At 40.8% G+C, this 26,941-nt stretch overlaps 2 protein-coding genes across 5 annotated transcripts in view; one reads left to right on the forward strand and one right to left on the reverse strand.

Annotated features, from left to right (window-relative positions):
- MAP3K13 (mitogen-activated protein kinase kinase kinase 13) overlaps positions 1 to 26,941 on the forward strand; it is a 430,364-nt gene that overhangs the window by 194,390 nt on the left and 209,033 nt on the right. The gene's annotated exons all lie outside the window — the stretch shown is intronic.
- The window catches only part of LIPH (lipase H), a 51,029-nt gene that overhangs the window by 7,963 nt on the left and 16,125 nt on the right, over positions 1 to 26,941 (reverse strand). For 2 of the 4 annotated variants that reach the window (XM_025451182.3, XM_025451179.3), the window contains exons 2-8: positions 23,019 to 23,386; positions 21,639 to 21,747; positions 16,097 to 16,198; positions 13,945 to 14,034; positions 10,817 to 10,984; positions 9,042 to 9,137; positions 6,819 to 6,930 (exon numbers count right to left, since the gene is read on the reverse strand). In XM_025451182.3, coding sequence (XP_025306967.1) covers positions 6,819 to 6,930; positions 9,042 to 9,137; positions 10,817 to 10,984; positions 13,945 to 14,034; positions 16,097 to 16,198; positions 21,639 to 21,747; positions 23,019 to 23,386 — 1,045 coding nt within the window. Of the gene's footprint in view, positions 1 to 5,754; positions 5,856 to 6,818; positions 6,931 to 9,041; positions 9,138 to 10,816; positions 10,985 to 13,944; positions 14,035 to 16,096; positions 16,199 to 21,638; positions 21,748 to 23,018; positions 23,387 to 26,941 lie in introns of all 4 variants that reach the window. The other 2 variants (XM_025451181.3, XM_025451180.3) reach the window with 2 other exon arrangements.

Below are 26,941 nucleotides of genomic sequence, written 5' to 3' on the forward strand. Positions count from 1 at the left end.
TCTCTCTCTCTCTGTCAAATAAATAAATAAATAAATCTTTTTAAAAAATTCATAGAAACAAAGTAGAAAGGTAGTTATCAGAGGCTGGAGGGAGAAGGAAAAGGGAGTCATTGATCAATGGGTATAGAGTTTCAGTTTGCAAGATGAAAGGGTTCTGGAGATTTATTTTACAATAATGTGAATATTCTTTTTTTTTTTAAGATTTCATTTATTTATTCATGAGAGACAAAGAGAGGCAGACACATAGGCAGAGGGAGAAACAGGCTCCATGCAGGAAGCCCGATGTGGGACTTGATCCCAGGCCTAGAATCATGCCCCGAGCCAAAGGCAGACACACTCAACCGCTGAGCCACCCAGGTGTCCCTAATGTGAATACTCTTAACACTACTAAGCTGTATACTTATAGATGATGAAGATAATAAATTTTACATTATGTGTTTTCATCACGATAAAAAATGCATTTAAAAAAAGGGCACAGACCCAGTTTGAAGAGATTTCACTGACCAGATTTGAGACAATTTAAATATCAAAATAAATAATGGTAGTAACTGACTGCGAGTCCCCATTAACAAAATAAAAGTCCATGGGTCCATATTGATACAACCAGATACATAGATAAATAAATGGGGAGAAGAAAAATGCTTTCCCTAAATGATGAATTAGAAAAATCACCATTTGACAATCATCATAGTAACAATTCAACTACAACTACATCACAACTAGTGGGTAAAAGTTTGAGGAGTAATGGAACATTTGCATGGTCTCAAAGTACCTCCCCGCAGTATACTTCTTAATACAAAGGAAAAACAGTAACTTGATAGTGAAGAAACTTGGCAGAAACACCTTAATGAACCAGTCCACTTTAATGAAATAAATCAAAGTTGTGGGCCTCCTGATAGGGCACACTGGACCAAACATAACATCACTTCTGTGCTGTTCTTGCCAGAGATTTATGATCTGAATGTAATCATGAGGAAGCATCAGACAAACCCAAACTGAAGACATGCTGAAAATAACTGACCGATAGTGTCAAAGTCAAAAAAGTCAAGGAAAGATGGAAGAAGGTTCAAGTGAAGACTAAAGAAAGAGGATAACCAGATACAACCAATGATCCTGAGTTGGATCCCTCTCCAAGAGCAGCTGTGGGAACACGAGCATTCAGAGATTCCAGGAAAGTGATGCCGCCTGCGGTTGGCAAAACCCAGTGGGGGTAGATGGAAGGCAGGAGAGGGAAAAGCCCCCCTGGAGCTGGTAAAGCCTGTCTACAAGTACAGGTTGGAACCCCCTCTTCCACCTGGAGGGATGTCTGGAAATACTGGGGGAGGCATTAACCGAGTAATGGGTTCTTAAAAGAAAAAATGGAGTGAGAGCCAATGAACTATGGGCTTTGACCAATAATAGGAGCCAGATGTTTGTTTCTGTTAATATGGTGCACTAACCACCCTGCAAACAATTCCTAATAATGGATACAATTAAAACAAAAACAAAACTAAAAACCTTTTAAATTGCACTGGAAAGCAAAGAACACTGAGAAACCTCAAAAATATGTGAAGGCAGAAATACTGACATCACATCACCTTTTGTTGGCCTTTTTTGGAAGTTAGTAACAAGTTTTCTTTTTTATGGTCTTGCACTGCAGTAGAACACAAAACAAAGCCACTGGAGGAGGAGAATTGAATGGGAAACTCTGGTGAGGGGTGAACTAAAAATAAATTCTAAGTACACAACCCTCCTACAACCTCAGGGGGCAGAAACAATCTCTATCAAAATCCTAGCTGCCTTTCTTTTTCTTCCAGAAACTGACAAGCTAATTTAAAATCCACGTGGAAATTAAAGAGACCCAGAATAGTCAAAAAACTTTGAAAAAGACCAAACTTGGGGTGCCTGGGTGTCTCAGCTACTTAAGCATCCCACTCTTGATTTCAGCTCAAGTCATGATCTCAGGGTCTTGAGATCAAGACCCACATTTGGGTCCACACCTAGAGTGGAGCCTGCTTTGGATTCTCCCTCTCCCTCTGCCCACCCCCTTCACCCAACATGTCTGTGCTGTCTCTAAAAAAAGAAAAGAAAAAGACCAAAGCTAGGGAATTCACACTTCCTGATTGCAAAATTTGTTGGAAAGCTTCAGTAGTGCTACAGTAAGCTACATGACAATGTGGTATTTGTATTAGGATAGATATATACATCAATGGAAGAGAATTGAGAGTCCAGAAATAAAACCTTCCGTTTACTGTCTATTGATTTAGGCAAGGGTGTCAAGACATTCACAGAGAAAGAATAGGTTTTTCAATAAATGGTGCTGTGATAACTGGGTGTCCACAGGCAAAGGAATAAAGTAGGACCTTCTACCTTATTCTATATGCAAAAACGAACTCAAAATGGATCAAAGACCAAATGTGAGACCTAAAATTATAAAGGACTTGTGTCCAGAGTAAATAAAGAACTCTTGCAATTCAACAATAAAAAGGTAATAATCCAATTTTAAAGTAAGAGGCACACAAAAACCGGTACCCAGATGTTTATAGCAGCTTTATTCAAAATTATCAAGATTTGGATGTAGCCAAGATGTCCTTTAGTAGAAGAATGGGTAAATAAACTGTAGTACATCCAGACAATGGAATACTATTCAGTGCCAAAAGGATATGAGCTAGCAAGCTATGAAAAAACATGAAGAAAACTTAAATCCTATTACTAAGTGAAAGAAGCCACTTTGGAAAGGTTACATACTGTAGGATTCAGCTACATGACATTCTGAAAAAGGCAAAACTCTGGAGACAGTAAAAAGACCAATAGTTGCTAATAGTTAGAAGGAAGAGATGGATATGATAGGCAGAGCACAGAGGACTTTTAGGATTATAGGATCTACTCCATGATCCTATAATGGTAGATATATGTTCTAATATGTTTGTCAAAACCTATAGAATGTACACCACCAACAGTGAACCCTAATGTAAACCATGGACTCTGGGTAATAATATATCAGGGTAGATGTTTCTGTTGTTACAGGTGTACCACTCTATTATCAGATTTGATACTTGGGGAGGCTGTGTGTATGTGGCCAAGAGGGTATATGGGAAATCTCTGCACTTCCTGCTCAGTTTTGGGAATCTAAAACTGCTCTAAAAAATTAAGTCTGTTGAAAAGAGAAAAAGTGAGTAAATGTCCTGAATAGACATTTCTCAAAAAAAAAAAAAAAAAAAAAAAAAAAAAAAACCATACAATTGGCCAGTAAGCACATGAGAGACACTCAAAGTTGTTCATCATTAGGGAATTGCAAATCAAAGCCATAATAAGATATAACATAATGCCCACTAGAATGGCTACAATAAAGCAGACATGGGGACGCCTGGGTGGATCAGTGGTTGAGCAACTGCCTTTGGCTCAGGGCGTGATCCTGGGGTCCTGGGATCGAGTCCCACACCGTGCCTGCTTCTCTCTCTGCCTGTGTCTCTGCCTCTTTCTCTCTGTGTGTGTCTCATTAACAAATAAATAAAATCTTTAAAAAAAGACAGACATGTCTGTGGTATATATACAAAATAGGATACATGTACACAAAGGAATATTATTCAGGGTTTACAAGACAAGAGAAATCCTGTCATGTGTTATAACATGAATGAACCTTAATATTATGGTAGGTGAAATAAGCCATCCACAAAAAGATGAATATTGTGTGAGTCCACTTATATGAGGTATCTAAAGTAGTCAAATTCATAGAAATAGTAGAATGATGCTTGCTAGGGACTAGGGGGAGAGGGAGAAGGGAGTTATTATTTAACCAGTATTGAGTTTCAATTTTGCAAGATGAAAAAGTTCTGGAGATGTTTCACAACAATGTGAATATATGTAACACTACTAAACTCAGAAATGATTAAGATGGTAAATTTTATGTTTTGTCTTTTTTAATCACAATTTTAAAATTTTAAGACAGATAATAACAGTGTTGGCAAGGATGTGGAGAAATTAGAATTCTTACACATGGCTGGTGGGGAATGTAAAATGTTGCAGCTGCTTTGGAAAGCAGTTTGGCATTTCCTGAAAATGTGAAATACATAGCTATCATATTACCCAGCAGTTCCACTGCTAGGTATATACCCGAGAGAGATGAAAATATATGTCTACACAGAAACTCATACACCTATGTTCATTATGTGTATGTAGCAGCATTATTCATAATAGCCAAAAAAGTGGAAACAACCCAAATGTCCATCAGCTGACAAAAGGATAAATAAAATGTGGTATGTGTGAACAGAGTGGCACAGTGGAAGCAAGCTGGGCCCATAACCCAGAGGTCAGTGGATCAAAGTAAAATGCAGTACATTCATACCATGGAATATTATTTGGCCACTGATACATGCTATTGTATCTTGAAAATATTATGCTCAGCCAAAAAAGCCAGACACAAAAAGGCCACATATCGTATGATTTCATTTATATGGCATGCCCAGAATGTGTAAATCTATAGGGACAAAAAGTAGACTAGTGGTAGACAGGAGCTGGGGAGGAAGCAGGAATGAGAAAGTACTAATAGGTATGGGGTTTCTTTTTGAGATGATAAAAGTGTTCTGGAATTACATGGTAGTGATGTTTGTACATTTTGTGAATATACTAAAAACCAGTGAAATATAAACTTTAAAAGGGGTAAATGTTATGGTATGTGAATTATATCTTAATTTTTATAAAAGGTTTAAAATTGAAAAAGAAATACATCCAAGACATGAATACACCAGGCATATCCTAGATGTGACTCCATTCGCACCATAGCCTGGTAAGACTGAATAAACTCAGGGCACATTCTCTGATACTATTTTCCTTTCCTTGAATTGTAAAACTACTAAATACTAAAATACTAAAAGCTAAAAGTTTACCTTGCAGAAGAGAAAAGTAGACATAATCTCCCCACGTAATAGAAGGACCATTTCCTTTTTTCCTATATCCTCTCTGATTGGTGATGATGTTTTCACAATCATTACTCAACTAAGAATGACTAAACATGAATAAAATAGAAATGTTAAGGTCTCTATCTTAATCAAGAAAAAACTCCTTCACAGGGATGCCTGGGTGGCTCATCGGTTGGGCACCTGCCTTCAGCTCAGGAGGTGATCCCAGGATCTGGGATTGAGCCCCACATTGGGCTCCCTGCAAAATGTCTGCTTCTCCCTCTGCTTCTGTCTCTGCCTCTCTCTCTGTCTGTGTCTCTCATGAATAAATAAATAAATCTTAAAAAAAAAAAAAAGCCCTTCACAGAAAGTCCTAGTTGGGAGAAATTCACTACATAAAATTAAATTTCTAAGACATGTAAAGCCAACATGTAAGCAGTTATTGGCATAAAAAAAAACAAATTTTGTAGGTGAGCACTTTTTTGTTACAGACCTGCACGATTTCCCCTGCTATTTCTTGGAATGTCCAGGTGAGGTCCCTGCCCAGCTTCCTTACTGAAGATGACACCCTAGAATCTGCCTGACGCCGGTTGGTCAATATGCGCCCCCTAGCGGTGTCCTCCCTGAAACTGCAGCCGCACTGGGTTTGGGGACATTGGCATTGAAGGGAGTGTGGTATTGGCCAATCACTTGGCCTCTCTGAGCTTCCGTTTCCTTATATATAAAATACAGATGATAATACCACCTCACAAGGTTTTAGTGTAAACTGCATGAGCCTGCGTGTGTGATGTGCCTAGTTCAATAAACAAAGGCTGTTATTATTATGATCCGGGGATGCATTAAAGAAAAAAATCACCTCCAGACCACCAATACACACCTTCTCTATTCATCTCTATGGTGAACCCATAAGCGACTGCCAGTTTCAGATCACATTCCAGTTGGTCCTCTATGAGTGAAGCCAACAGACAACCCAAGTGCCTAGTAGATAAGAGGGCCCCCCAAAATGTTTATGAGTAAATGAGCAAGATGAACTTCAAATTTCTTTGCTTAAAGTGTTATTTTCCTCCTTTTTCCTGGTTATAAAATTAATGGATGAAACCAATTAACTATATATATTTATTTATTTATAACATATATATATGTTATAAATAAATAAATAAACGCACAACACAATATCATATAAAAGTAAAAGAGAAAGTAAAGAGAGGCTGGAAAAAGCACTCCTATTCCTACCATCCAAGGGACAATCTAACATATTAGGCATATTGCTTTTTCATTTTTTTGGCATTGTTGATCTAATTTTATACTTTTCATCATTTGATAAATCCTGCATTTTTCACTTTGCACATTATAATTTAATAGGTTTCATAAGTTAATGTATAAGTACATTTTATAATATGAGAATATTTAATTCACCATTTCCCCTTCATTGGATTTTCAGGGTGTTTCCAATTTTCTATTGCAAATCACATTTTCTGAGTTGCAGAAACATACATATATATATGTGTGTGTGTATATATTAAGAGCTCACAAAAAATTGAAACGTGTGGGTGTGGATGCCTTTAGGTGTGGGATTGTTGGGATGGGGCAAGTATTTGCACTTTTATGTTACATATTTTATGTTATATATTTCTTTACTGTTTAAATCCTTTATAGCAAGAAAGGATGACTTTTGTAATTAAGTGTTTAAACAAAGGAAGGAAGCAGGAGAGGGAGAGGGGAGGGAGGGAGGAAAGAAGAAAAGGAAGTAGATCCCTGTACCAATATTTTTTATAAAGAGCCAGGAAGATCAAGAACCACGAGAAGTGACCACTCCCATATATCTTTTGTAGAACAAAAACAAGTACAAATCTATAAATAAGAAAGTAGGTATATTTGGGATTTAATTTCTCTGAGCAAAAAGGGAAATAGCAAACTGCAAAGTAACCCAGCCCAACTTACTGATTGATTTTGGATTCTGTGATATTCCCAGCTTTATCTTTCAATTTGATTGTAATGGAGCCTCTTCTTATGTTCTTATTCCAAGTTATAATGTCCACAAAGTAATGATATACTGCAAAACAAGGAGAGAGCACAACGAGAGAAGGATACTCTCAATGGCTCCACTGAAAGGTCAGTTCCTAAAAACCCAACCTGCCTCATAACTTGAGTCTCTTGTTCTCTTCCTCTCTAGTTTCTCTGCAAAGATCCAGGGCAGAATTTTCTAATATTCCTTTCCATTCTTTTTGGTAGATATGGCCTGGGTGATGGAGAATTCAGTGGTCTCCAGTTGTCATGTTCAAGCACCACAGTTGGATTGGTGTTCCCACCTTATTGACTGAGGTATCATGGCCTACTGCTGAGTATGACTGGCTCATTGCAATCTCTGCCCTTGTACGATAAACCAGCAAGGCGTCCACGAAGAGACTCTCTAGAGCTGACAAGGTCTTCCACAATCTGGGCCGTGTCCACCAGCCTCCCTCATGTCTTCCCCAGTCCTGCCGTATCACCTGCACTGCCAAACTGTCCCTTGCTCCTGAGCCTTCTTCCCACTTGGACACTCTTACTTTGCCCCTTTGACAACTCATCCTTCAGGTTTTGGCTTAATGTCCCTTCCTCCACGAGACCTTCACTGACCCTCAGACTAAGTCAGATTTCCCTCTTAGAATTTTTATTATGCTCTAGTATTCTCCTGTCATTATAGTCAACACATTTACCTATATTTACAAAGTGCAAGAAAAAAAGTGATAATCAAAAAAGTGGTGTGTGTGTATATATATATATATATATATATATATATATATATATATATAGGCATATCTATACAAATATTGCCTGAGTAATGTCTTATGCAGTTAAAAAAATAAAGTTAAAATATACTACAGCAATAACTGTGAAGGGATTCCTCTTTATAATCCTGGAAGTAGTACCTTATAGGCATTCAGAATATTTCTACTGAATAAATGAGAATGCATGATGTGTTCAGAAAATTATTCTTCCCCCCTACTCTTTGCTTCCCAAGGTCAATGATGCTTTGGGAAGATGGGTTCTCACAGTGGTAGCCTGATTTGCTATCCTTTGATCAGACTTGCAGAGAAGGGAGTGGAATCTCAGGGAGATGTTGGTTCCAGAAATAAGGTCAGCCCTGGAGTATCCATTTCATGGCCCATTATTACTTGGGCACTTGCCTCCCTTGAACCGGGTAGACAGCAAACCCTGGGCTGTCACACATGGCTCCAAAGGGGGAGGGAAACCACTGATCTGCAGCCTCTTTTATTAGGGTTGCTTCTAAGAAGAGTGAAAAGGGGAACAAGATTACAAGACATGCCCAGGAAAATTTCTACTTGATTTCCAAGACATCTAGTCATCTGTTGCTACACTTAGCCCCTATCTGGAATATCCAAGCTCTCAGTGTCTTTAGAAGATCATCATGGTTGCTTTGGAGCTGGAACTGACCCATAGATGTGGCTGATACCTGATTTCACTGAGCCACAACCTCGGGTCTTTGGAGGAGTCAAGCACATTTTCTGGAAGATCTTAGTGATTAGAATGGCTATCCAGGGGGTTCCATGGATAGCTCAGTCAGTAGAGCATGCAACTCTTGACCTCAGGGTCTTGAGTTCAAGCCCCATGTGTGGTGTAGTTTGCTTAAAATCTTTTTGTAATAATAATAATAATAAAAAAGAACCGGGATGCCTGGGTGGCTCAGCGGTTAGGTGTCTGCCTTTTGCTCAGGGCATGATCCTGGAGTCCCAGGATTGAGTCCCACATCGGGCTCCCTGCATGGGGCCTGCTTCTCCCTCTGCCTATGTCTCTGCCTCTCTCTCTGTGTCTGTCATGAATAAATAAATAAAAAATAAAATCTTAAAAAAAAAAAAAAGAAAGAGCCATCCAGCAAAGCTAGCAATTTTGATTTGTTGAGATTGAATCCTTATAACCCAGAAGATAGGCATTATTATCCCTATTTTACCTAGCAGGACACTGAGATTCAGAAAGGTTAAATGTCTTGACCAAGGTCACATAGCTACTGTGTGGTAGAGTCGGGATTCAACCAACGTCTTCCAGCTCCAAAGTCCACACTTCATCGTGGCCTTCGTTTACCAAGAGGTAGCCAGGAAGCTGAGACTCAGCCATTTTTTAAAAGGGAGGGGGTTTGAAAGGCAAACAACCACATCCACTACTCACTGCAGTATGGTTTCTCCTCAGCTGTGTCGAAGAACGCTTTAGTCATAGGAGGATTTCTCTGCTTTAAATACTCTTTCCAATTATCAGCATAATAGCCTATAAAGCAAGTTGGAAAAAGGTAACTAACATGTATTACATAAATGTAAAAGCAGCTGGGGAGGCAGTGAGAACAGTGAGTTTGACCACCCACACCACCAAGACAGTCTCCCTCTTACACCCCTGCTATGGGGAGGACCTACAGGGCCACCAGGCCATACTTTCCCTGCATCTCCCATACCTTGCTTGCTACCCCATCTCTCAGAGCTGGGACTTGCAAAATGACTCCACTGTAGCTCTCCCCCCTTTTTACTGACGTATCACCCTGGTTCTCAGTGGCACACTAGTTCTCTCACACCCTGGTTAGGCTAAGAATAGCACTGACATTTTTCAGTAATACATTCATTTTATAGATTAAAACAGATTCAGGTTTACACCTAAAATGCCAGCATTCTTGCAAAGCATTGTGCTTTCTTGAAGAACTACAATTATGCCCCTAAATTGCACAGAACCTGAGCTTCCTATGAAAACGTGGGCTTGCCCTTTGAACAATGAGAAAATTCCCATGATCATCCAGTTTCAAAGTCCTCACCATCTGGAATACTTCTACCAACCCTTAGCAAATATCCAAGCAGCCTTCACAGTATCTGCTACCCCCACCCCATCCCGTATGTGCACATAAGGACCAGGGCTCAGAGCTCCTGGGTGGCTCGGGTTGAGCATACGTATGCCTTTGGCTCAGGTTATGATTTTGGGGTCCTGGAGTCAAGTCTTGCAGTGGGCTCCCCCCAGGGAGCCTGCTTCTCCCTCTGCCTGTGTCTCTGCCTCTCTCTGTGTGTCTCTCACAAATAAATAAATAAATAAAATCTTTTTTAAAAAGGGGGGAAAAAAAAGAACCAAGATTCAGGGGCACCTGGATGACTCCGTTGGTTAAGGTTCCAACTCTTGATTTCAGTTCAGGTCGTGATCTCAGGGTCATAAAGTCAAGCCCCATGACCAGCTCTGTGCTCAGTGGATTCTCTCCCTCTCCCCTCTGTGCCTCTCCCTGCTCACGTTCTCTCTAAATTAAAAAAAAAAAAATCAGGATTCAGTGTGAGGGCATTTACCAGACACAGTTCGTTGGAAGGGGTCATTCTGCGGGGCCATTTGACAGGAGAGCCTGAGCCCACTGTGACCCTCCCCCATCAGAGGTTATGTGCATCAAGAGGATGTTTCTGTCCCCACGAGAGCAGGCTATGTAAAGTGACTATGCCCTTGGTGGACTTGGAAACTTTTTTTGGGACCTTCTTTTTTGTGCTAGAGGGTCCAGGAAGGTTGCACTGCCCTCTGGATGAAATTGTATGCAAATGGCTTTCCTAACACTGTTTATGAGTAGGAAGGCCAAGAGTGCTTCACAGAACAAATTGGCTAGAAAAGGCTAAGTAAATATTTTTTTAACGATGCAATTTTCAGGCGCATTTTTATTTGCTTGTTTATTTATTTATTTATTTTTAAGATTTTATTTATTTATTCATGAGAGGCACAGAGAGAGGCAGAGGGAGAAGCAGACTCCCTGCACGAGCCCAATGCTGGATTCGATCCCAGGACCCTGGGATCAACCCTGAACCGAAGGCAGATGCTCAACCACTAAGCCACCCAGGTGTCCCTCAGGCCCATTTTTAGATAGTAAAATGGTGCTGGGATTCTATCAAAAATAAACTGTTTGTTCATCAGAGGGGGAAACTGCTTGTTGGACTTACCCAGAAGGGGACAGGACTCCTTTTGTGGTATGCCACAGTTGACACACTTGCCGTTCCTATAATCCCGGTAGGAGTCACAGGGATATGCGGTAATGGAACAGTTCTCTCTCAGAGAAGAAAGGTACAGGTACACAGACCTCTGGTGGTCACACTTAAAATACTTCAATCCTTAATTGTAAAAGGAATGATGAAAGAGTAGAGCAGTTGTAGCCTTTAACAATAGCACATCACATTCCATACACCCACAATTCATCATCTGTCCTATATGCCAGGTACTGTGCTAACAGCTTCAATGTATTTTATTCCATTTAATCCTTATAAAAACCCATAGAACAGGATTCATGCCGGCATGTGGTAGGATAAAAGAAGATAGGCATGATTACCCCCATCTTACCCAGCAGGACACTGGGATTCAGAGAGCCTAAATGACTTGACCAAGGTTACACAGCTATTATGTGGTAGAAACAGGACTCAACCTATGTCCTTTGTCAGTGAAAAGGAAGAGAAAAATCAATGGTAGATTTTCCCCAGAGATTCTCAGCAGAAGGCAAGCACGTTTAAACTAGTAAAGACATCAGAGAAAGAAGGCATTGAGGAGTAATTGATAGAGGAAGATCCCCAAGGAGGACAAGCAGAGGTGACAGCTTTGAAAAAGAAGGGGAGATGCTTCCACCCTGGGGGCAGAAGGGAACATGAATGTGAAGACTGATCTTGTAAACTAAGATGAGGATAGATAGAATGGCTCCCTCAGTAAGATCTTAATCTAGGTGAAAAAGGCAAATCTAGACCAATTTTAAGAAGTGAGGGTTTATAGGTAGTGAGATTTTTGGAATAGAAGCATCAGGAGTGATCACAGGGAGTCAGAAGAGATAAACATAAGGATTCTCTGGTATCACTGAGAGCCATGGAAAGGTTAGCAAGTTTGCCTGGATCTAGTACTCAATTAACAATGCTCCATGGCAGCTCCAGAATGTTCTCAAGCTAAAGTGGGTGACTTGGCAGAGAACTCCAGGGGTTCTGTACTGGGAGTACACAGGGCATTTATGAGAAACCCCATGGTAGGGGTTCCATTTCTGCTACAGGGTGAAGGGTGACATAAGAGGAATTGAACAATGCGTGGTGGCAAATGGTCAAGAAGAGGTGACAAGCAAGCCTCCAGTTAATTCCTAGTGGGTGGGAGGTGGTGCCATGGTGAGAGAGGAAGGCATCGAGGTGCAGAGATGGCATCGGGAAGGTTAGACATGATGAAGCACCGCAGCACACAACACTGTTGGAAGGTGGATGGGTCCAATGATGAAGTCATTCATTCAGAAAAGGGAGTTGGGTCCCAAAGATGGGTAAACAAAGGAGGTGAATATCTGAGTAGGAAACAGTGATTATGAGCCTGTGGTTTGGATAGGCACTGAGTGCTGGAGTGTCAGATCCATGTTTCCTTTTCCCCCAGCGTCCACTTATGTCCATAGAGGAGATCAGTGAAGGACAGAAATAAACTGGGGCCGAGAGAAGAGAAGGGTTGGCATGGGGCCAAGCTGGACTGGACTTAATCTGACAGGTCAATATTGACTTATTGCTCCTGGAATTTCCATTTGCAGAAACAATGACATTGATAACAATACAGAGAATGTCCTTTATAAGCAAAGCACATTATCAGGACAGGATTTGAACACACACAATTTATGGTACAATTTGGTTGACCCTACTAATGCCATTTCATCTGGATCATTTTCAAACACCACATAATTCCCGTGGGGCCACATACAGCTACCATTTTGTAACAAGATCATCTTTTTCTAGAATCATATCCATGATTATTTAACTTTCTCTAGCAATTGTGAAATACAGATTCAGAGCACTTAAGGATGGATTATTTTGTTCTGTCCCCGCCCACCCACACATTACTTTTATGTTGCCCTCTGTTTTTTGTTTTATGAGGTTTTTTTCATTATAAAATAATAAAATAATACATGCTCATTTAGAAAATATAAAACAATAGGAAATGATGCAAAAACCAGCTAGAAGTCCAACATTCAGACTTCACCACTAATGATTATTTGCAGCATTTATGTTTAGTCTTTTTTTCTATACTTACTTACATATGTACGAATATACATTTAAAAAACAAATTGGGATCATACTGTATAGTTTTGTGTCTTTTGCACTTAATATCCCATTGTAAGCATTTTCATTAATCTGAAAATATGACTTTTTAACAATTATATTTCTTTGTGTGAGTGTACAATAGTTACTTAACAATTTTCCATGTTGGATATTTAGACTATTTCTAAAAATTTAGTTATCATAAACAATACTGTGTCAGATATCTTTGCACTTCGATTTTTGTCTACCTTTTCCATTATTTCTCTGGAAGAAATCTCCAGATATGGAATTTCTAGAGCAAAGACACACCTTTGTAAGAAAGCAAGAAAGAGAAATAATTCATAATATCTTTTAATTATATGGTTATGGTTATTTGTTTTTTTATTTATTCTTTAAGTTAAGTATAATTAGCATACAGTGTTATATTGGTTTCAGATGTACAATATAATGATTCATCAGTTCTACACTTACTCAGTGCTCATCATGATAAATGTATTCTTAATCTCCTTCACCTATGCCCCCACAACCACCCCTCTGGTAACCAACCCTCTGTTTCTTCTCTATAGTTAAGAGTCTGGTTCTTTTCTGTTTGTCTCTTTTGTACTTTGTTCATTTGTTTTGTTTCTTAAAATCCACATATGAGTGAAATCATATGGTTTTTTTTCTTTCTCTAATTTCACTTCACATAATACCCTCTAGATCCATCCATGTTGTGGCAAATGATTTGATTCATTCCTTTTTATGGCTGAGCAATATTCCATTGTATAAATATACCACATCTTCTTTATCCATTCATCTATGGATGGATACTTAGGTTGTTTCCATTTCTCAGCTATTGTAAATAATGCTGCAGTGTTTTTTTTTTTAAGTAGTATATTTGAGTAATAATTTTTAATTTGTAACTTATGTTTATACTGTATCTTCTCAGGTGATTTTTCTATTAAAAACTGTTACACATAGAATAATATCATATTTTTTAAATATGCCTTTTAAAATCACTACTATACAATATATAAAGTTTCTGCACTTACCTCCCAATATTGTCTTGGGGCAACCAGGTTGATCCAGTCCTCCATTTGGGTAGAAGTCTATGTTTCCTAAAGGCTCCCTGTAGCCCAGTGCTAAAGGAAAATAGACTATGCTTTTATTTTTGAATTTTCTCATTGCATAGCTCATTGGCCCAGAGGATATAGGCGGGGGTTTTGTTCTTCATATTGCTATATCTATTTAAATATTTTGCCCAAAGTTACCCAGCTAGTTAACTAGAATGCAGCATTTCCAACTAGGAGTCTATGAAGATGGTAATGGAATTTATTTCCAATATTTCTCAAGATATAAGGGTTTCGGTCACTCATTCACAGCAAGTCTGATAAAATGATGTTTCTTCTTTATATTTGGCTAGAAGCCTCTAAGTACCAATGATTCCTGGGCCTGTAATTGAATTCATTTCAGTCTTTCATGAATAAGAAAAAAATAAACTTTTACTTTATAAGAGACAAAATTTTTTAAATTGGAAACTCTTCTAGAAAATGGGAACCAAAAAAAATTGTAGGTTGATTTACTAATTGCTTATTTTCTTTAACCTTGTAACCACAAAATAATCAGTTAAATCCTTGATTTAAATGATTATTTGTACACATACACTTATACAGTACATATATATTGCAATAATAGTGGCTATTATGTATGGAGAACCTGCATGTGAGCATGGTACTAGGTGTTTTATATACCTCTCTTCTAGTTTTTACAATGTCCACAAAGTGGCCGTTGGTAAATTCAGATGAAGTAAGTTAGAGATGAAGACACTCAGAGGACTTACAGAATGAAATGACACTACGAGAAAGGACAAAACCTGGGATCTGAGTCCCCTCTGCCTGACTGCAAAGCTTATTGTCTGTCCTCAAAATTCACTCTCTCTCCAAGAATGAAAAATAAATTACTCTATTCCATCAAGCATGAAAATGGCATTGAGGTAATGCCCTTCAGGAAGGTAATACTTTGCAAACTACCTTGTAAGAATGCAGCTATTTTACAGAGACATTTCCTCTAAGGCTGACAATTGCTGAATACCACACCAGAGAACCTGTAATAGGTGAACATGGGTTTTTCTTTTTCTTTTTTCTTCCCCCCCCCCCCCGCCAAAGATGGCAATTTCTTCTAAAAAAAAAAAAGATTTTATTTATTTCTTTAGAGACAGGGCATGAGCAGGGGGAGGAGCAGAGGGAGAAGGACAAGCAGACTCTGTGCTGAGCATGGAGCCAGACACAGGGCTCTGTCCCTTGACCCTGAGATCATGACCTGACCTTAAATCAAGAGTCAGACGCGTAACAGACTGAGCCACTCAGGTGCCCCTGATCAAGGGTTTTTCAGGTGGTTGTATCACAAAGAAGGTATGTTACTAAAGACTGCTCTGTCCCCTCAGCCCTCCCCAGGCTCTAATCCCAGACATCGGGTTATAAAGATCCATCTTTAACATCACCCCAACCCCCATGTCATGTACCCATCCCAGATATGAAATCAGCACTATAAAAGAGAGAAATGGCCAGGAAGATCTACAGAGAGCTGCAGAGCTATAGATAGCTCAGAATTGCTCTATACATAGACACACAACACTTGCGCATGTCTTTTAGCTTAAGAAAATAATGGGAAAGATGGGGTACCTGGGTGGCTCAGTGGTTGACCATCTGACTTTGGCTCAGATCATGATCCCAGCTTCCTGGGATCGAGTCCCACATCAGGCTCCCCACAGGGAGCCTGCTTCTCCCTCTGCCTGTGTCTCTGACTCTCTCTGTGTCTCTCATGAATTAATAAATAAAATCTTAAAAAAAAAAAGAATGAGAAAGAACCAACAAAAATAGAAATCATACAACCAAACCCTGCTGCATATATGGAAACATTTGTTCACATGCTGTGTAAATCAGTCTGCCCTTGACTGGTCAAGATGATCACCTTAAAACTAAGAAACGTTGATGGGAAAAGTACCTCCACTCTAGCAAGACATCTTGGATGCCTACATTAAACCAGTGTCCCTTTAGTATCTCTGTGGATTTGGAACCCTGCCCCACAGGAAAAGAGAGAATCTGGAGGAACCTGATCCACCCCTGCATGATGATCCCCTCAGGGGGAGACTCTTTAGGAGTGTGGGAGGGGGTGCTCACTGATCCACAAGGACAGGAATGTTACCGTCAATGTCAGAATGGATGACGTCAACGAACTGTGCATCACCAGGATCTAATCTGTCCTCAGGAGGTCTCCCATTGAATAAAGGGCCCGCAGGGTCAAGACCTGGAAAGAAAACCGAGTTGGCTGGGCAGCCCCACGCCATGAGTCACTTGCAGCTGGGCTTTTGATCCTTCCCCACAAGGATGGCACACAGGCTGCAGGGCACTCTCAGGTGGGCAAGCACTTGCATTCCCATCCTGCTTTGTCAGGTTCCTTTCCACAGCCCTATAGCCTTTTCCCACAGATGAGATGGTCACCCTGGCAGTGCCCTCTGAGAACAGCATCCAGACCCCATTAGGAGCTGTATCTTTTGTGGGGCTCAACACCAGGAAGCGTACAGACATATGGGGACTGGGGCATGGGGATAAACTGGTTCCTGAGGAAAAAAGCCCCTGAGGGTACATATAAAAAGCAGATGCTATACTTATGCTTATTGCATTTTAAATGTTCTAGGAACCTCACTCAACCTTTCCATCTTGTTATTAATCAAATTCCTTTAGAGTTTTAATTTTTATTCGTATATACTAGCTCATATGATCCACATCACAAGCCTGTTGGGAGGCAGGGTAGCTGTTATTCCCATTTTACAGATGCAGGGACTGAGGTTCAGAGAGATCATGTGTCTTAACCAGAGCCACAGCCTCACAATGGCAATGACCTCTCTCTTTGTTGAGCTCTTGGTTTCGTTGCACTGGGTTTGGCACACGCGGTGGGAAAGTATGAAACTCACTGCTCAGGTCAGGTATCAGCGAGGGAAATAAAGTGGGTGTCAGTTCCTGCAGAACTAACCCACCCCGTAAATGCCTGAGCTTATTTCTTGCCCTTGGTCAATGTTGGCTGGGTGTTCCTAACCATCAGCTGGAAAAACAAGAGTGCAGCTCCAGTGATGTTGTAACTACAAACGAAAAACTTTAAAACAACAGCAACAACAAACCACCAGAGCTTCCCAAAGGCCCTGCTAGAAACCTACCTGGATTGAAGAAGATTCCAAGGGATGTCTCAAAGTCTTTAGTCTGTGATAGTCATTTTGTTTTATTTTATTTTATTTATTATTTTATTTTATTTTATTTTAATCTGACAGAGAACACACAAGCAGGCAGAGCTGCAGGCAGGAAGAAAAGAAGCAGGCTCCCTGCAGAGCAGGGAACCCAACTCAGGACTGGATCCCAAGACCTGAGATCATGACCCGAGCCGAAGGCAGACACCCAACCAGCTGAGCCACCCACATGCCCCTGAAAGTCATTTTAAATGGCATATTCCATCTCCTGGTGTTATATATAAAATCCAAGAGATCGCATTCTTGCCTGACTTTCCTGGTTCTAGTCTCACTCTTTCTATTTCTCCTCCCCAACACTCTTGCTTCCTTGAGGCTTGTCTCTATCTGCCTCCCTTCCTTATCTTTCTCTTCCCCACCCCTCCAGCTTTTCTTCTTCTTCAGTCTGCTCTCTACTAAAACTGACGTGGGTGGAGGTGGAACAACACCCAGACACCCAAGTCCACAGTACATTCTCAACACAGCAAGAGAAACTTGTAGCCTTAGAAAGAGTTTGCTGAGGAAGCCCCCCACCCCACCCCATAAGACAGCAGCACTCTTGATCTAAGAAAAGAAAGAAAGAAAGAAAGAAAGAAAGAAAGAAAGAAAGAAAGAAAGAAAGAAAGAAAGAAAATGAACAGTGAGCATGCTAGTTTGTAGCAGCCTCTACATCCATGGCAGAGAAATCCACTTACTATAAACGTTCAAACCAGAGCAGTTTTGAGAGTTTTGAGGGTGCTATTGGTAATTATATCAAGACAGGAGGCACAAATGGAGACTGGGATAGGAGGCTTGGATATATGATCACCTTAGTGACAATTGATAGCAAATCATCAGTTTACAATGTCAGCCAAAAATCACAATTAAAGTGCACTAAAAAGCTATGTGTTTTGTGTGGACAGAGGCTACTGGAGTCAGCTAGATGTGACTTGGGGCCCCAAACCTAATACCAACCAGCTATGTGACCTTAGGCAAGTCTCTTGCCTTCTCTGAACCTCAGCTTTTTAAATCTGCAAAATGGAGGTTAGAATTAATAGCTACTTCAGAAGACTTATAAAAGGGCTCCTGGATCTGAATCCAGAAGATTTTGAGGTTATCATAGAGTAGAAACAAAAATGGGAAAATGGAGCTCTTTCTTATTCCCCAAAGATCACCAGAAAAGCGTCTAGATGGTGCTCATTGCCTTTTATTACAGCATTAACCAATTTGAGAATTTGATGAAAGCCCTAGTCCTCTCCCCAGACAGATATCCAACATAAGACCTCACTCCAGGACTGATACCTGACATTTTGCGAGAGGCTTCAGGGGCCTCATATTCCCATCCCCAACTTCACTGTGAACTCTCCAAGGCAAGACTATCCAATAAATAAAAGTGTAATGTAAGCTACTTATCTGATTTTAAAATTTCCAGAAGCCAATTTAAAAAGTAAATAGAAATAAGGAGAATGAATTTTAATGATACGTTATATTTAATCCAATTTGGCCTAGCATATCCAGATGATCATTTCAACATGTAATATAAAAAAGTTGAGATTTTTTTAATATCCTCTTCTTTTTTTTTTAACTTAGTCTTTGAAATCTGGTATGTATCTTGCACTGAGAACATCTCAGTCTGCATGAGCACATTTCAAGTGCTCAGTGGCTACATGTAGCCAGTGGCTACTATATGGGACAGCAGCACAGCCCTATGGTCATTTCTCAAAGTATGGTGTTCAGACCACCTACCTCTTCTGCTTTAAAGTAGACACCTGGGCCCCAACCCCAGAGTGCTGGTTCAGCAAGATGGCATGGTAACCGGCACCCCATGGGATTTTTACACACCCTTAAGTTTGAGAAACAGGGGGCAGCCTGGGTAGCTCAGCGGTTTTGCACCTGCCATCAGCCCAGGGCGTGATCTCATGAATAAATAAAATCTTTTAAAAAAATTTTTGAGAAACAACTGTAATGTATTATCAAGTGATGTCGGTACTTGGAATATTTTAAAATCCACTCATGCTCTTATGTGGATCATGCCGCCATCTTGTGTTAAAGAAGTTAATGAGAAATAGGGGGTGCCTGGCTGGCTCAGTTGGTAGAGCCTCTGGCTCTTAATCTCAGGGTCATGAGTTCAAGCCCCATGTTGGGCAGGGAGCCTATTTAAAGAAACAAAACAAAACACAAATATTAAGAAGTTAATGAGAAATAAAACCAGGCGATGTACCTAGACAGAAAAAGCAAAAGGAAGAGCAGATGTAAGAAGAGAAATGGAGGAAATGAAGCAGCCATTATGGCCTACCTGATTAATAAGCAGAAGCATCTAATCCGGGGGAGTTGGGTTGGGTGTGAATTGTGTCCCTAGGCAACAGGCCCAATTCCCACTCCACACTCCAGTGAGGCCAGTCGGAAAAGGCAGTGGGAGGTAATCAGAAAAGGGAAACGCTTCACCCCTGAAGCTTCTCTGGGGGACAGCCGAGATTAACTTTGGGGATCAGAGGGGATGAAGAATCTGGAGAACGTGGGAAAGTCAGGAAGCCAGAAAATTGAGCTGTGGACCATTAGCGGTGTCCCGGCCACAGAGTAGGACCACGTGGGCCCAGAGTGGAAGGTAGGCTGGCTTGGGTTATACTGCACTCACAGTCATAGTAGTGATGGGGACAGGTTTGCTGGGAACAAAACTGGGGGTGAGATAGGATGGGCCCAATGGTGGGCTGGAGTCCTCCAGGGCCAGCACTAGACAGCAGACTTTGCTCATCTCTTCCCAAACTTCGTGGTTAGTGATGTCAGGTTGATAGCTTGAAGTCAGCAGTGGTGAGAGTATTCAAACCATGGAGATCAGCAAACACTACAAATCAGGATTTTTGTGGGGAGGGTGGTCATGGGGAGATCTGTTGAGGTTCTGAACACAACACGGGGGAAAGTCCCCCTGCCAGAAGAGCTCCCTTATCTGTATAAGGGGCACAAGCAGATTCAAGCCTTCTGCCCTTTGATCCTATAGGGAAATGAAACTTTTTAAAAAAAATATTTGTTTATTTATTTATTTGAGAGAGAGAGAAAGAGAGAAAGAGAGAGAGAGAGAGCACACTTGGGGGGAGGGACAGAGGGAGAAGTAGACTCCCTACTGAGCAAGGACCCAGACTTGGGACTGGATCCCAGGACCCAAGATCATGACCTGAGCTGAAGACAGACACTTAACCAACTGAGCCACTCAAGGGACCCTGGGAAATGAAACTTTTTAAAAAAAGGACATGTTGCATTCTCAAACATAAAAATAATAACGTGAAAAACTTAAAAAGAGCTCTGCATCCCTAGGAAAGCAAGTAAATGAAATGAGGGTGGCCTTGGCCTTTTGAGTGAAAGTGTGAAAAAAAAGTACCAGGGAAAACAAAACAATGTGACCTCAAGTATCGGGACTAGAGGAGACACCAATGATGTCTGCGTGTGTGTGTATGTGTGTGCACGCGTGCGCACGAATGAGGGGGGAGGCAGGGGGACAGAATGATTGCTCCTGGCTACCAGTCAAGTAGCACATTCAGAGACTGTGACCCTAAAAGTTTATCTCACAAACATAGTTAACTTGAATCTTTCCTTCCTCTGTTCACTTCTACCTTCCAGATTCCCTAGATTCAAAATAGCTCTGTGTGAGGATGCATTCTGGGAAGGGCACGAATCAGGGGAGAAGGCTTCATCCCTGAGACAGAAAGGCTCCCTCAGCCTGTCCTCTGTGGCTGTGGAAAGTTACTGGAACAGCGGGTGAGAGAACCCAGCAAAGGAGTCTTTGTTTGCGGTTTCACCTGCTGTGTTTCTGAGTTTTCATTCAGCTTTGTCCTGAAAGCTCATATTCAGAGGGTAAAACCCACTATCAAAATTCCCATCTCATTTTCCTATCATGAGACTCCAGCTGTGCCTGGGGATGGGAATGTATTAGGTATATGGTTCAGGCTAACTTAGATTAAATGAAAGGAAGATGGCTATCTGTTTGAAGGGCACAGATCAAATCCCCAAGGACCATAGCTGTGTTTTCTAACCAGAAGAGAAATAAAGTTACCATCAATCTTTTCTATGGCAGATACAATTTACAATTATACATGCTTTGCATGTATTTTATTAAATAATAACCTGAGGACCATCTAGGTGGCTCAGTGGTTGAGCATCTGCCTTTGGCTCAGGGCATGATCCCAGGGTCCTGGGATTGAGTCCTGCACTGGGCTTCCTATGAGGAGCCTGCTTCTCCCTCTGCCTATGTCTCTGCCTCTCTGTGTCTCTCCTGGATAAATAAATATTTTATATTTTTTAAAAAATAAATAAAAAACAAATAACCTGAGGTCAGTATTTTCATGGTCTCTCCTTTGCACCAAAGGACACACACTCAGAGGGTTTAAGTAATTGGAAGAGCTGGCTTTGAACCTAAGGACTCGGATTGCCTGCATCATGTTCCCCTAGATGCACCCTGCCCAGGCCGACTAACCCGTGCCCATTCACAGGAAGCCTTACCTGTAATTCTCCCCAGCTGCCCATTGTACATCTTTCCAACAAACCCAGCTATGTGGGCTCCTAGACTTACTCCAATGATATAAATGTTGTCAAGAGAAGCTCCTTTTACCTGGAATTTCAAGAGGTCCATCATTATCGATTATGATGACAATGTTTAGAGGAATTTCCTAAACTTGACTTTGGAAATGGTTCTTAAGAGAAACATTTCTAAGCAACTTATATCTATGATCTCACTTAAATGTTACAACCCCACAAAGCAAATACCATTCTTTTGATTATACAGATGAGGAAACTGAGGTCCAGTGTCAAAATAACCTGCCCAATATCAGTCAGGTAGGGAGAGGTAGAGCAGGAGTCAAACCAGTCTGTTCAACTCCAAGCCTGGGCCTTAACTTTTATGCTGTGGTGTCTCCTTTTATGCTTCTGCTAGAAATCAGGCAGAGACATCTCTAAATCCCTCCCAATTGAGAAGGGCAACAAAACATTTTGGTGAACTCCTTTATCTTCATGCTGGCTCTGTTAATGGGCAGAGAAGGAAGGAAGGAAAGGAAGGGGTGGGGGTGAGGGTACCACTCACCACAATCTGCTGCGACAGCCTGTGGTGAGTCATGTTAATATTATTCACTTTCCTAGGGCTGTGGCTTCAGTGGGAGAGCTTGTGTGAAAGTTCTGCTGCCCCTGGCCACAGTGGCCTGATTCTTTCTGAGATAGTTCTGATATAGTCACTTTTTTGGTTTCTTTCTTTCTTTCTTTCTTTCTTTCTTTCTTTCTTTCTTTCTTTCTTTCTTTCTTTTTTGTAAAGGGGGCAATTCATGAGATAGATCACTAAACAAAATTTAAGATTTATTTAATCTTTGTGAGTCTTCTAAAAACATAAATCATACACACACACACACACACACACACACATCTCTCTTCAGAACATGTGTATCAGCTTTGCTTTTGGATAATCCAGTCAGTAAACTTTAGGCATGTCTAGGAAGAGGAATGGCTCTAGAAGATGAAGAAACTCTACACAGTGAAGCCAGAAAACCCCTAGACAGAACCTCTCTCACCCATGACACCTTTAAGTGACTTAGAAAAAGATATCCCTTCCTGAGTACACTTTACTGTTATTGCTGGCAAATATAATAAATATGTAGGTCTACAATGTGTGCAGTGACAGTGGTGCTCCCTTAGATGGATGCCCTGTGCAGTGCACAACTTACACAACCATACTTTTGGGCCTTCCCTCCACCTGGGCTCTCTACTTTCCCTAGAGCTTAGCTAGGTTTTCAAAATAATCCCCCTGTTCCCTGTAGATATCTCGTGGTTTCAAATCTCCAGATAATGGGCCAGGTTCAATGTGGCCCTGAGTCATACAAGAGAATTCTCTCTTACCAACATCTGGTCGATAAATTCCTTCAAGACATTTGCGACCTTTCTTGTCTTACTGGAGGCGTGGTTGTATATTACAGTTGTAGCTCCTCGATTCCAATCAACAATAACCACATTCATGTCTTCTACATTGAGCAAACCCTGTACTAAATCCTCCATCCAAACTGGAGGGGAGCCTGTAGGCCTGAATCCATGGACAATGAAGGTGGTTTTCTTGGTCATGTTCAAGTTCCCAAAAACTGTGGAGTTGATGACTTGTGCACAGGTCTGGTTTTTTCTTGTGTAGAGCATCAACTTCACATTTAGTCCTGTACCAACCACTGCACTGTGAAAGCTCAGTCTGGTGAATGAAGGACATGTTTCATCTGGGTCTGAAAATGAAAATTAGATGGCATCATAACAGTTCTTTCCTCAGTTGGGTGTCAAGCAAAAGTGCTGCCCTACAGTCATTGGAGTTCTTTCTGTGCTTCACACACTCAGCAGGAGGCTGCATCAAGTTGAATGAAGTTGCAAAGTCATACCCCACTCAGCACACTTCAGCAGTGAATTCTTTTTCACCAGGAAACCCTTTTTTTCCAAATCTTACTCTTCTTCAAAGTCTAACCCAAAAGTCACTTCAATGAAACCTACTCCGACTCTCCCCAGCCTTCAATACTGTCTTGCATTCCAGAACTCCCAAACCCCTGTAACTCATTGACAGCAACATAAAAACATTGCAGGGGTGCATTATGGGTATTAATGTACATGTGTGTCTATCTTGCTGGATCACCTCCTTGGAATGGTGCCTTAGAACCTGTGTATCCCTCACAGTGCCCAGCACATAGTAGAGGTCTCAGTATCTGCATCTGCTTGGACCAAACACCTCTTTCCTTGTCTAGAGCGCCTGCCTGGGACAACAGTAGAGACAGTGATGTGCCTTGTTCTGAGCCTTTCAGTAGTATCTGAAACAGTTGACCATGGTGCCTTCTTGGACTCTCTCCTTCTTTGTGTCTCAAGCACCACCTTCAAGCATTCATCCTACTGTGTAAGCTCTAAGGATAGCCTTAGGAGAAAGGTCGGAGATGAGGTGGAGCAAAGCAAAAAGACAAGCTGGAGCATCTTGTTACAGCAGAAAATAAGAGACTATTTATAAAAACAGGTCATAAGGACACAGGAAGCCAGCCTGAAGGGGCTTCTACTGGCCAGATCTGGTGTATTTGAGCACAAAATAATTAAGGACAATAATGAGTTATGGACCTTTGGGAAGAATTAGGGATCCATGATTCCATAACAAATAGATAAAGAAGCAAAGAAACAAATAAATGGAAGAGAGAGGAGGACTCTTGGTATAGTGCTGAATGCCAGCTGGTAAATGTGGAGTGAAGGCTGGAGTTGAAACTCATCATTTTGCAGCCTTCATAATGAAGATGGGTTAGGCAAGAATTATCAGTGGATGCTAAACTGAGGTGGTGGTTCTTCTGAGAAGGAGCACATGTGTATGGTCTTAAACTTTCTCCTACAGATTGCTGATTAGTAATTAGGGGAGAAGTAGTAACTATGCAAATGGAGAATTTGAACAACATCTTGACTAGATTATCAAACTGAACGTTGCCAAGGAGGGGCAGACAGACACATGTGCCCCTAGCTGTAGTATTCCAGGGAGGCATGTATAACCTGAACCTAACCATGGAGAAAAATCAGACAAACACAAAATGAGGAATATACTTTTTTTTTTATAAAGGACCTGTAAGGGCTGGATGCTGGGTGTGTTGTAGCTGTGGCCGGTGCTGGCAGGGAAGGGGGCTTCTGTGGAAAAAAATAAAATTATTTCTCTTTTTAAGATTGTATTTATTTATTTCCTAGAGAGTGTGTGTGTGTGTGTGCGCAAGCAGAAGGAGGAGCAGAGGGAGAAAGAATCTCAAGCAGGCTTCATGCTGAGCAAAGAGCCCAAAGTGGGGCTCAATCCCATGAACCTGAGATCATGACCTGAGCTGAAACCAAGAGACAGATGCTAAAGAAAAAAAAAAAAAAGATTTTTATTTATTTATTTATTCATAAGAGACACAGAGAGAGGCAGAGATACAGGCAGAGGGAGAATCAGGCTCCCTACACAGGACCCTGGGATCATGCCCTGAGCCACTCAGGTGTCCCGCATGCCCAAAAAAATTCTTAAAGAAAAAAAAAGTTTTAAAGATTAAAAATAAAAAGTGACCTGTATTCTTAAAAAAGATCAATGTCATAAAGGACAAATAAAGGCTATGGAAATGTTCTAGATTAAAGGAGATTGAAGAGATGGGATATATAAATGCAATATCTGGTCTTAGTTTGGATCCTGTAATGGAAGAAAAAAAAAGTCATACAATAAATTATTGGGTCAATTGACAAAATTGGAGTGTGAACACTAAATTAGATAAAAGTATGGTATCAGCATTATATTAATTGAGGTTGATTAACTATACAGATATATAGTTGATTAACTAACTATATATCTCCCCTAGGTTATGTAGGAGATAATCCTAATTCTTAGAAAATTCAGCTTAAGTATTTATAACTAAATGGCCAACTTATTCTTAAATGGTTCAGAAAAAGAAAATTAGGGGCAGAGAGATAACAAATGATAAAGCATATATAGCCAAATGTTAACAGTAGGTAAATCCATGTAAAGGGTTATTGGTGTTCTGAGTATTTTTTTTTTAATTCTTGTAGCTTTTCTGAAACTTTAAAATTATTTCCAAATAAAAGCTTAAATAAAAGGAAAAAGAAAGCGGACAGGGCCATATCAGTAAGATGAAAAGTGGGAGTGAGGTTGTGAGTTCTGATATCAGAAAAAGAAAATAGATAATAATGCTTACTAAAGTCTTCTGTTTGAAAGGGAACAGGGAGTTGGAAATAAACTAAAGATCAAGATGCAAGGTGAAAAAGGGGTTAGGAAGGAAGAAGGGCTTTGGGGTCCTTAGGTACTGAAACAGAGTGTTACTTCTGCAACATTATGTTGAGCCTTGATCAAGAACCACAATCAAATAGAAGTTAAAAGTAAGTCTCTGATCCAACAATATGATGGAAGACTGTTTGTTTGTTTTTTTTTAATGATAAAAATGCTTTAAAATTGTGTTACTCCCCACTCTCCTACATCCTATTTGGCTGAGAGAGAGAAAGAGCCACATTGAAGGTGAAGTGCAGGAACAATCAGTCCCTAGGTGCAAGCCAGAGATGGTTCTTTAGGATATTCAGGGGGAGGGGGCAAGGTCCTACGGATGACCATTCTTTGTGGGAGGGAATTGGAGGGGAAGACTATTGACTTGTAACTGGCCAACAGGAGACAAGTGCCTTGGGAATCACCTGTTCTGTCTTCCTCCAATAGAAATTTAAGAACCATTTGCCCTGGGCCCTTATTCTCAGTGAATCTACACTTGCACACCCAGGAATAGCTCTTCCCTCATTCTGAGGCACAGAACAGACTTCATCCTGGTGTCTCTACCCTTTTTTAATAACCTGGGTCTATTCAGGGGCCCCTAGGTGGCTCAGTCGGTTAAGCATCTGACTCTTGATTTCACTGAGGTTGCGATCTCAGGGTTGTGATCTCAGGGTCTTGGGATCAAATCCTGTGTTGAGCGCTATGCTCAGCAGAGTCCGCTTGGGACTCTCTCTTCCTCTCTCTCTGTCCCTGCCCCCTGTGCTTGCTCTCTCTCTGTCTCAAATAAATAGATCAATCTTAAAAAAAAAAAAAAAACCTGGGTCCATTCATGCATGCTTTTATTTGAAACGTCTTGCAAAGACTCTGGTGCTCAGCAATGCATGAAGTTCCAAAATGGAAAGAGCAGAAGAAGGTCAAATAGAAGGTTAAAAACCCTCACCCTAGAACTCACCCTAGAAAATACTGGTTAAAAATTGAGCCCTATACTCACGTATTCCTCCATTTGCTCTAGCATGTACAGTGATTCATGCTC

This window comes from Canis lupus, chromosome 34 (assembly GCF_003254725.2).
Source record: "Canis lupus dingo isolate Sandy chromosome 34, ASM325472v2, whole genome shotgun sequence".
Lineage (NCBI taxonomy): Eukaryota > Metazoa > Chordata > Mammalia > Carnivora > Canidae > Canis > Canis lupus.